We start from the raw sequence: 11,211 nt of genomic DNA, 5'->3' as shown, positions 1-11,211 counted from the left end.
CATTTCAAAATGCCATCATCGTCCTGGAATCCATGAATAGAGAAATGTAAAATGTCCAGACATTAATAATTATACAAGAAATAGAAGTACAACAAAGAAAAATACATGGGAATTTGCTTCACATCACTTTGCATTCGCAGCTGCCAATTCCCTAGCCTCTTTCTCAAGAGCCTTAATCTCCTCTAGGTATTGATGTTAGCCAGATATCAAAGCAATCTAGTCAGGAAGATGACAGTGAGCGATTACCATTCTTCAAAAACATCTTCTCATTGGTCTCAAGTTTCTTCCATGTATAATATATAACTTGGTAAGTGAATATGGCGCCCAGAAAGACCTTGAGAAAGGGGGATCCGAAGGGGCGGAAAGCTGTCATCTGCATACATGGTTTGGTGTTAAAACCAACTGAAGGGGAATGTGTCGGGGAGAAGGAATAGTGACTGACTCCATCTTTGAAGGAGGTCGATTGCTGTTGCTGCTGTTGAGGACGGGATATTGACGATGAAAAAGCCCGGGATGTAAGTAACGACGTTGACGAGGTGCGCGTTGATGTGCCAAAACCCCGGCGAGCAAGGCCCCAAGCCAATTGATGCTCGCGAAACATGATTATATGCTTGATCTTGACGTTGTTATATCGTTGGATGTAATGTAGAAGGAGACAGTCGTGGACAAGCAAAGCCGGCAAGCGCTCCACGTGACTTCCGCGCAAGTTGGGGGATACACGGCAGGCGCGGTGGGGGAAGGCTGGAGCCCATAAAAAGAAGGCTATTTAGCCGCGGTGGAAATCGAGATCTTAGTGAGGGAGAGCTACGTAATGATTTTTTTCCCCCTTCTCCTACTTTAATTGTTTTGTTCTCCTGCGGGGTTCTTTTTGGAGTACTTTGTTTGTTAATTCCTTCGCGCGCCTCGCCATGTGTTCGATTTTTTTTTCTTCCAGAGAAGGAGGATGCCATGCTTTTTGTCTGGGTTCCATTCAGACGGTATTCACTATGAACGCCAGAAGCCGTCTTTTCATGCTCTCGACCGCTGCTCTTGAGGTTGTGACATGAGAGTCTGTCATCACGTCGTTCCTTCCTTCCTACTAGTTAGTGGCTGGTGCACGATTACCGCATCGGGCTTAACTGCGGCTGTGCCTGGTGCGGCTGTTGCAACTCAGCAACGGGAAAATGTGGCTGGAGCGCGCGATGCGGTCCGTGTCCTTCCAGTGCCAGCTGTGACGGACAACGGAGTGCCTCCTTCCTGTCCCTCTTCTCCTTGTCAGAGTACTGTGCATCAATTGCCTTTTGTCTGAGCTCTTGATCATTGGGTATGTGGATCTCATAGCTGCCCGTTTTTGCAGTCTTGTGTCGACCTTGTGGTTACTGCGCGTTACCCGCCTGCTTGTCGCCCGGAATTTGCGTCGGAGACAAGGCCCCCTCGATACCTCGACAGATTCTTGTCACCTTCTGTTGGACATGATCCATGTGCTCATTGTTCTCTTCATTTTGCTAATGCCGGGGTTGGACTATTAGGGCTATTGATCTGCTCGCCTTTGTGCGCTGCTCTGTTGTGGTTCCCTCTTGCGCTGCCATGTTTGATTAGAGGTGAGTGGTGGTTGCGACGCATCATTTTACTTCCAGCCCGTACTTGTAGTCTTGGTTGGGGTTTCTTTCTTTTTTTTTTTTTCCCTTTTCTCAGGTTTCAATCAGTTCATTTTGCTATCATGTGCTCGTTTTCATCTCATAACGCGACCTAATCGAGAAATTCGACAGGATCATCATCAACCCCCACGATGGCCCCCTTTTCATCAAAGCGCACTTTGGAGGAGATCGCCAACAAATCAGACTCCGATGACTTTGACTACAGCGATCATCCCGTGCGACCGTCGAGGTCCTCAGGCAAGGCCAGGAAGAAAGTGAAGACTGCCAAGAAAAAGCGACGCCGCGGTTCTGACGATGACGATATCGATTCAGACGATGACATGCTAAGCGATTTTGACGAGCTGTCCTATGAAGAATCGGCAGAAGAAGAGGATCCTAATGTGGAGCGCAATGCACGAGGTCTTGCGCGTAGAAAAGCCGTTCGGGAGCGTCCAGTATACAAGGAGGATTCCGACGAAGATAACGTGGAAGAAAACGAAGACGAAGAGGAGAATGATGATGACGACGACGACGATGAAGAAGAAGAAGAGGTGATCATAAAACGCCCGCCTCGAACTCGAAGAGGCAATGTGATTACACTCAAAATAGGAAAAGCTTTGAATAGACCACCCACGTCCGACGCAAATACACGTACCAGACGCAGTACCCGTCATAATCGCGACCCCTCGGAGGATATTTATGCTCTGACGAATTCAGGAAGACATGCGCAAACCGTCGAGCAGGGAATCTCTGTCCCCGAAATCCGAACACGACGTGCTTCCAAAACTGTAGCTACTACAAGGGCAATTCAAGAAGCGGATGAGAACGATTCGAGTAACGTGAAGTCTGTCGATGAAAGCACTGAAGTAAAGGCATCTGAGTCGGAAGTCCTGGAAAGTGATCCACAAGGTGAAATCGACGAGAGTTTCCCTTCATTCGTGCAAGGCATTGTTGAGAGCGCTGATGTTGAGATGCCTGATGGTGGTGTGATTCCGGAGTCCGATAATGAAGCACCCAAAGAGGAAGAAGCAGACAACCAAGAACAAGAAGATGAAGATGAGGACGATGATGAGGACGAAGGCCCGGTCACGCGCAGGAGGAACAGACCCAACCAAAAGCCCACAGCAGATGCCCAAGCGGACGATGGTAGCGAAACCCGTTCTAGCAGGAAAAGGCCGCCACGCTCTTCACAACGAAAGCAAGACGAAAATTCTGACTTTGAGCCAAATGAAGAGGAATCCGACGATGATGATGAAATATCAGAATCAGGTCGATCAAATGCTTCTCCGCGCAAAGCAGAGCACCCCACACGAGATGATAATAGCAGCAATGGCAGACGGCCTGGACTCCGCAATCGAAAGTCGCAATCTCGTGGCCGAGCAGATTCTGAAGTATATGTCGATGAAGCCGAGGAGCTAGCAGAGGAACTGGAAGACTTGCAACCATCACGGCGCCGCCGAAGGAATAATGTCAACTCCATAACCTACGAGGACAAACCTCGCCGCAGCAGAAAGGATGTTGATTATCGACTCATTCGCCCGGATCTGATCCTTCCCATGGAAGAAGAGGAGGGTGAGCTTGCAATGAACGAGTCTCCTTCTCGTCGCGGACGAGGTGGTGGAACGGGAACCTGGCAGCGTACACTTTTCTCGACGTCCGGCCCATTCGGCGGTGGAGGACCTGCAGCTGTTCTGGGTCCTCCAGGTGCACAAGGAGCAATTGCCAATGTTGATAGCGATAGCAGCGACGACGAAATAATGCAAGTGAGAGGTGGCCCGGGAGCATCAGGAGGGCTTGCGGCTCCTGGAGGCGTAGGGCTGATGCCCGCTCAAGCTCATAGTGCAGACGCTGCTGCTCCAGGACTCTCGGGAACGCCGGCGAACTTTGGTAAAGTCAAAGACAAGCAAACACTGGCCGACGCTGATCCTCTGGGGATTGATCCTAATGTCAATTTTGACAGTGTGGGCGGTTTACAAGCCCATATTGATCAATTGAAAGAGATGGTGGCTTTACCGCTATTGTACCCTGAGATTTTCCAGCGTTTTCATATCGTGCCGCCGCGTGGAGTATTGTTCCACGGACCTCCTGGAACTGGAAAAACCCTGATGGCGCGTGCTCTCGCGTCAAGTGTCAGCTCAGAAGGACGGAAGGTCACATTTTATATGAGGAAAGGTGCTGATGCCCTCAGCAAATGGGTTGGTGAAGCCGAGAGACAATTGCGATTGCTCTTTGAAGAGGCCCGCAAGACCCAACCAAGTATTATATTCTTCGATGAGATTGATGGTATGCTTTCCATTCTTTAGTTTGGGTTTTACTGCATACTGACTTGACTGTTAGGACTTGCTCCCGTCAGATCGAGCAAACAAGAGCAGATCCATGCATCAATTGTCTCGACTCTCTTAGCTTTAATGGATGGTATGGATGGAAGAGGCCAAGTTATTGTCATTGGAGCAACGAATAGACCCGATTCGATAGATCCAGCTCTCCGCCGGCCTGGCCGTTTCGACCGTGAATTCTACTTTCCCCTGCCCAACAAAGATGGCCGACGTGCTATTTTAGATATCCACACCAAAGGCTGGAATCCTCCTCTGCCCAATCCGATAAAGGATGAGTTAGCGGAATTGACAAAGGGCTATGGCGGTGCCGACCTTCGTGCACTGTGCACTGAATCTGCTTTGAATGCAGTGCAAAGGCGGTATCCACAGATTTACAAATCAAGCCAGAAATTGCTCATTGATCCAAAGACAATCGAGGTAACACCAAAAGACTTCATGATATCCATCAAGAAAATCGTTCCGTCGTCGGAGCGATCAACATCCTCAGGCGCCACTCCTTTACCAAAAACAGTAGAGCCTTTGCTACGCGATCGTTTTACAGAGATAAAAAATGTTCTTGCCAATATTCTCCCGCAATCCAAGCGCTTAACTGCATTGGAAGAAGCGGAATTTGAGGAACCGCATGGGGCCGGAAGCTTTAAAAGAGAACAGATGCACCAAGAATTCGAGAGTTCTCGCATTTTCAGACCTCGGCTTCTCATCCGTGGCCCCCAGGGTATGGGCCAGCAATATCTTGCTGGGGCTGTTCTTCACCACTTCGAGGGCCTCCACGTACAGTCTTTCGACCTTCCAACACTACTTAGTGATTCCACTAGATCCCCAGAAGCCACTGTCGTTCAGCTTTTCGCTGAAGTCAAGCGTCATAAGCCAAGCGTCATCTACATCCCTAATGTACAGACATGGTATGAAACTGTTGGCCAGGCAGTAATATCGACATTCCTCGGCCTTCTCCGTTCCATACCCCCAACGGACCCTGTGCTGCTTCTGGGTGTGCTTGAAGAAGACGATGGAGAACCACTCGATCCTGCAATGCTCAAGTCTCTGTTTGGATATTCAAAGAAAAACCTCTACACTTTAACGCCGCCAAACAAGCCGGCTAGATCTGAGTATTTCGGTAGGATAACCGACTATGTGAAGACCTCGCCGCTCGATTTTCCCGATCCAGAAAATCGGAAAAGGAGGAAGTTGGAGACTCTTGAGGTGGCACCTCCTCCGCCGCCCAAGCCTAAAACTCCGTTGACCAAGGAGCAATTGAAAGCACAAAAGAGAAAGGACCGACAGACCCTGAATCTACTAAAAATCCGGATTCAGCCCATCATGGACCAGATCAAGAAATATAAACGGTTCAGAACTGGGGTAATTGATGATTCTCAAATCCGCTATTTGTTCGAAGAGGAGGACCCAGCAATCCTTACCAGCGACTTGCCAATAGAACAACAAATGGCTTTTCGGCCATTTGAGAAAGCTATAGACAAACATGGGGTTCCAGGTTTGCAAGAAACGGCAACCGGCAGGTTCTTTTACAACTTGGAGATCGTGACTATTGAAAAACGGTTGTCCAATGGGTACTACAAAAGACCCAAAGACTTTTTGGCTGATATCAAGAGGATTGCCAAGGATGCTCGTGCTTTGGGCGACCAGGAGCGCCTTCTACGCGCTAATGAACTTTTGTCCAACGTGGAAGTTGACGTTGGCGCTATTGAACAAAGTGATCCTGCATTGGTTGCAGAATGTGAGGCTGTTTATAACCGAGAGGTGGAACGGGAGCAAGAGGCGATTGAACATGCCAAAAAGACAAATCCTGTGCGTGAAATGGGTCCTCCGCCCAACACCAACGTACCACATGGGAACACCGAGTCAAGCATGTCCTCAGGGCCAGTTGTTCTCGGTCAGTCTGCTGTCAATGGAACGAGACCCGTGACGCCTTCTAATCTTTCAAACGTGATTTCTGTGAGCAATGGAATTCATGGGGGCAGTGGCTTGGATCTTTACCACGGTACTTCAAAGAGCAATGAACATTCTCGCGCAGAGGACGGGGACACGCTCATGACGAATTCCGATGAGCTAGATTACAGTGGTCGGATTACTGCCAATAGTTCTTTTGGGCCGTCAGCTCAGCCCAAACACCCTCTTTCTAACACGGCGCCTTCCCAGCAAATCAGGCGGGAATCTGGCCTTTCTAGTTTTTCACAAAAGGCGCCGATGACACCAATGGCTCCTGGATCCCAGCCAGGTGACTATGCCAATGATGCTTCAACGACACAAACAACGTCTGAGAAGAAGACTTCACATCAGTCCACGGAACCACAATTTCATACACAGAGCCCTATAACTGGAAGCGGGCCACGAGATGTGCCAGATTTGACGTCGTATCCTGATCGGATTTCTCAGGAGGACTCCCATCTTCCTGATACGCAGCAAGGTGAGCAGCATTGACCCAAATTGAAATATCGTATAACTAATTTTATTGCCTCCAGAATACCCGTATTCTCAAACTAGCCATATGAATGGCAGTCAATCACAACCACGCATGACTGCTCTCCCAAATAGTCTACAACACCGGTCTACAGCAGCAGATACTGGAATAAGACAGTCTGGGCAGGCATCCGATATTAGATCTCTGCTAAATAACGAGGAGCGATCGCCGCGCCTCAACATTGATCACGGATTTATCGACCAACTTCACTTCCAGTTGACACAGCTGACCAGTGGCTGCTCAGTGGAACAGCTTGAGCAGATCAACACTCACTTGATGGATTGTCTTTGGAAGAAGCGCGGAGAATGGGATAGGACCAAAGTGGCTTCTCTGCTCAAGGACGAATTTAACGAAATATTGCAGGATATGCAGAATAACCAGTACTTCCTGTCTATGAGCCAACACACCAAGGAGCAGTTGGCTACGCAGGGAACAAGCGCTATGTTCCCCATCACATAATTCATTCTATTATTTTATCACTTATTTGCATTCCATTTGTCATTTGGTTCTAATCTTTGGGAAGTATCATTCATCAACTGTACATTTGGCACTATATTAGGGCGGCCTGCATGTTGTTGTGTTCATGTTTAGATTAAGGATGCTTGTCACATAGCGGAGGATTCATTTAAATAATAAAACTACTATATCTAAGTCAGTGGTCAGGGTAGTTAACTAGCACTAGTTAATGAATATATCAGCCACATGCGGCGCAGTCAGATCCGCGCCTAAACTAAACAAACACCCTGGCCTTTCCCGCCATGCACCAATAGGGAATGAGCATATTCCGCTCACCACTTTGAACTTTAACATTCAACAGCTGTTGCTCTCCGACACTACATACTCAACTGTTTCGCTTTCCTTGTCGCCACCTATATTCTAACCACTCCGCGCGCGAGAAGGGAATTCACAATGGTTGACTGGATCAGCCTCGCCATACCGTTCGCCTATCTAGGCATTTTGATCGGATCTCTAGCGACATTCTCGTCGTTGTATCGCAGGCGGAAATCAGGTTAGTTGACACATAACATCTGCACCAATCCTGCACTACTGTTGTTGTTTTTTTTGCTTTTTTAAAGAAATGCCATCTAACAATCCGCTTGGAAACGAATAACAGCCAGAGCATTATCTCTCGAACCATGGTTCCCCGCCCATCTTCAACGGGATATATACTTCTCGCTACTACACCAGGAGAAGAAAGTACCCGAGACCGTGCTCAAGGCTGCACTGCTACGCCGTGCGGCAGAGGATATTAGACGCGTCATGGCGATACGGGATCAGAAGCAGGCTTTGGCCCTGCTTTTGCAGCGTGGTAGTGTTGGGGATGATTTGTGGCAGAGGTTTCAGCGCGCGGAGAAGGAGATGGAGGAGGAAGTGCGTGATGTTGTTCGTGAGGTTGGTTGTTCTTACTTCTTTTTTTTTTCCTTATTCTTTTCTGCAGAATCTGTGCGTGTATCTGACCTTGACTTAGGCAAACGCATATGCCCCCAACTGGGGCCAGACTATCTTCCAATCCGCCCGCGAAATGGATCAGAACAATCTTTTCCGCCAGCGTATTCAGGAATATCAAGCGAGCGTAAGCGAGGAAGTGGAGTGGTGGGCCCGGAAGAAGGAGAGTATCAAACAGGGATTTATGAAGGAACTGGACGCTGAAGAGAAATCTACCTCTCCCTCCACTACCACGACAACGGCGAATACTACGGCAACAGCGAAAACTGAGTCTTCAGCGCAGAATGTCTCTGATACTGCGCGTCCAGGCACGGCGGCTGTTAGTGATGATGATGGGGTTCTGGTTGAGGCGGAGGTGCCGAAAGTAGCGACTGGGACGAGCAGTGTGAAGAAGAAGAAGAAGGGGAAGAAATAGATGTCTTTTTTTTTTCGTTTTGAATATGTACAATGACTTCCTTTGGAGTCTTCGGTTATACTATGGCATTATGGTGTTCAGCGGTTGTTTCAATAAGGTACTTTCATCTTTCTATTAAAATTCATCTGCAGAGTGATTTACCGTATGCATAATATAAAGTGTAGTAGAAAGAGAGACTTTATATTACTACGTAAATGTATAGTATACATAAAACATATATAGACAGAAGAGAGGATCTATTGAAGCGTCTCATGATGAAACTGTATATCAAGACCATCGACACCCATTTCATGCACAGCAGAAGCGACCGGCGCTTTGACTCCCTCTTCTGAACCAACAACGACAGTGCGCTCAATCACCGAGACGAGAAGATCCCCAAGAATCTCGAGCTGGTACTGTCGTCGCTCGTGTTCTTCAAGTTGATCAACGCTGAGCCCCTGGGCTCGCAACATCGATGCCTTGCGGTCCTGTAGCACGGCTAGCACGTTTTGTATCTGCTCGATGTTCTCTTTATGTTGCGGTGCAGCAGATAGGCGTCGTCGAGCTCGCGACCTCCTCCCAATTCCGGTGGGTTGATTGCTGCTATTATTGTTGGCTATTCGGGCTATTTGCAGAACTAGCATGCGTGCTGTGTTGTCGTCAGGGTAGAAGTTGAATAGCTTTTGCATGGCATAAAGTGCGACAAGAGAGCCGCAGAGATCCTGTGAAAGACAGAAACAGAGCGTGATCTGATCATATAGTTCTTTGGAGAATTCTTCTTGTGCGGTTTTCCTTCTCCGTACATCGAGCCCTGAATACCACCGCATCATTATAGAGAAAAGACGGCGCACTTGAGGGAAGTTTATATCGTATGGTGTTCGAGATCGATCGTATTGGAGTTTCCCACAATCCCAGAGACATGCAAATGTTTCTAGATCAGGAGCTACCTGTCGACTCAAAAACTGGAATTTTTCCCAGAGACTGTGGATGTAATGCTTGCGTAGATCGGCATATAGTAGATGGTTCATATAATATGAATTGGGTCGAATTTGAGCATCGCTGAGACATTTGTTTAAATATTTGACCATGTCGTCGTCACCACGTCGTGAATAATGTAGCAGAAGGATAGAGAACGTTTCAATATTTGCAGGGGGAAGTGTCCGCTTCAAGAATGCCGGTATTCGACGATCAGCTGGTTGTTCGGGGACAACTGGTTTTGAAGACTGTTCAGGATGCTGTATACGATTCCAGACGGTATCAATTCGGTGTTGAATCATAGACCAACCGAGTCTTTCCGCTTTATCTCTGGACGAAGGGCTCCCATTTCGAAGCCAGCCTCCAATTATTCCGTTAAGATGAATTGCATCTGGCTTCACTCCTCTCTCAAACATGAGTTCTACCACAGCCGCAGCAGAATCAACCTCGCCCATGCCAATGAGTTTCTTCATCCAGCTAGCGTAAAAGAACTTGTTCTGGAAGCGTCGAGGTAAGAAAGTCAAGGCAGAAAGAGATATTCTGTTAACGTCTTCTTCCTTAATGCTTGAAGTTTGTAGATGGCCTGCAAGGCCAATAGCCCTTTGGTAGATGGCCGTAGAATCATTTGTAGGGTCTTTCCCCGTGATCATCATATCCTTGAACACAGCTAGCGCAAGATTGATCTTGCCATCGTTCAGAAATGAGGTGCTGACAGTGTCATAATCTTCCATTTTCATCTCAGAACCCAATAGTGTTTTGAGTTGGAGGTAAATCGCCCACGCTTTTGCATCCGCCTTGTTATCAGCATGCTTTGCCCATGCCGTAGCTATTGGGATAAGAACGCGGGCATATCGACTTCCATCACCAGTAAGGAAAGCAAATGCAATATCTTGAGCTCTCTGTGGGTCGCCGTTTGCTGCAAAAAGTCGCACGCCCAAGCTCCAATAAGCGTGTAAATCGCCCTCTCCGCGAGTTATGATGGTCTGTGATTCTTCCCATAGCTGCAGCGCTCTCTCAGTATCGCCTGCGTCATGTATAACGTTGATAAACTCGAGAACTTCGGTAGGGAGAAGACCTCTTTCCATAGAGTTGAAATCTTCGACAAGTGTTTGTACATGGGTCATGCGAGTGGTGGCGGGCGTCTGACTCTGAACCTGCGATTTCCACAACAATTGCAATGTCTGCGGTTGTAACGAAGGTAGAAAAGACGGAATGGCATCCTTACAGCGCTGATACCATCGCCAGAGTTCCTGTACGTTTGTCCTGTTTGGATCGACCTCAACTCGTTGAAGGTGCGTGCGAAATCGGATTTCGTAAGGGTGCATCGGCGATAGTTCAACTTCCTCCCTACCCAAACCAGTCTCTGACATAGGCTTGGTCATGTCAAATGTCTCTTCCTCTTCTTTTGCCAGTCCCTCGAATTCTTCCTTGATCATATCATCCAGCTCTTGGTCGAATATTTGGCTAAGTCCTGACGCGCCCTCATCCTCATCCTCATGGCCGTGCTCTGCCTCATACTTGCGTATAGCTTCAATGGCGATGATTCGGTCCTTCTCCGGCAAGCTCTGTATGAATGGGCTATCTACAGCGAACGGGTCCTTCTTGAGGTCGTCCAGCTCCTTGTCCAGCTTGGCCAGCTCATTTTCGAGGTCTTGTCGTTCCTCGGCATCTTCTGCATTCGGGTCTATCTCGACCTGCTTCTTGCTTGACTTAGAGGCTCGCTCAAATATGCGAATTTTGTCGTTTGGCCCGCCATATCTGATGGGTTGCGATGCGGTGGCGGAGAACGAGCGTAGTAAGAATGATGTCCTTGCGATGAAGTTTCTGGTGGAGCCGGCCTGGTAATGCAATCGCCCAGCTCCCTGGATTACCTGACGGAGCATGGAGGATAGAAGCTCATGCCATCTGCGTGGGAAAATAAGTACGGACGACACGAATGCGAAAGGCGAAAGAGCGTTGGACTGGGAG

General features: G+C 48.2%; 3 protein-coding genes across 3 annotated transcripts; 2 read left to right on the top strand and 1 right to left on the bottom strand.

The window, feature by feature from the left end:
* Positions 1-1,768: 1,768 nt before the first annotated feature.
* On the top strand, positions 1,769-6,887 carry UA08_07833 (hypothetical protein; the record flags this gene model as incomplete). The annotated part of the gene is made up of 3 exons (XM_020262727.1): positions 1,769-3,899; positions 3,954-6,374; positions 6,430-6,887. The coding sequence occupies 3 exons, from the start codon at positions 1,769-1,771 to the stop codon at positions 6,885-6,887; spliced, it is 5,010 nt and encodes a 1,669-aa protein (XP_020116987.1).
* Positions 6,888-7,337: 450 nt separating this feature from the next.
* UA08_07832 (hypothetical protein) lies at positions 7,338-8,289 on the top strand (the record flags this gene model as incomplete). Its single annotated transcript, XM_020262726.1, has 3 exons — positions 7,338-7,437; positions 7,543-7,820; positions 7,897-8,289. 3 exons carry the CDS (start codon positions 7,338-7,340, stop codon positions 8,287-8,289), a joined length of 771 nt encoding a protein of 256 aa, XP_020116986.1.
* A 236-nt stretch (positions 8,290-8,525) lies between these two features.
* On the bottom strand, positions 8,526-11,126 carry UA08_07831 (hypothetical protein; the record flags this gene model as incomplete). Its single annotated transcript, XM_020262725.1, has 1 exon — positions 8,526-11,126. The coding sequence occupies one exon, from the start codon at positions 11,124-11,126 to the stop codon at positions 8,526-8,528; it is 2,601 nt and encodes an 866-aa protein (XP_020116985.1).
* Positions 11,127-11,211: the final 85 nt, after the last annotated feature.

This window comes from Talaromyces atroroseus (assembly GCF_001907595.1).
Source record: "Talaromyces atroroseus strain IBT 11181 chromosome Unknown scaffold_12, whole genome shotgun sequence".
Classification (NCBI taxonomy): Eukaryota; Fungi; Ascomycota; class Eurotiomycetes; order Eurotiales; family Trichocomaceae; genus Talaromyces; species Talaromyces atroroseus.
Note: the sequence above shows the minus strand (reverse complement) of the source record. Positions and strands in the feature narration are given on the sequence as shown.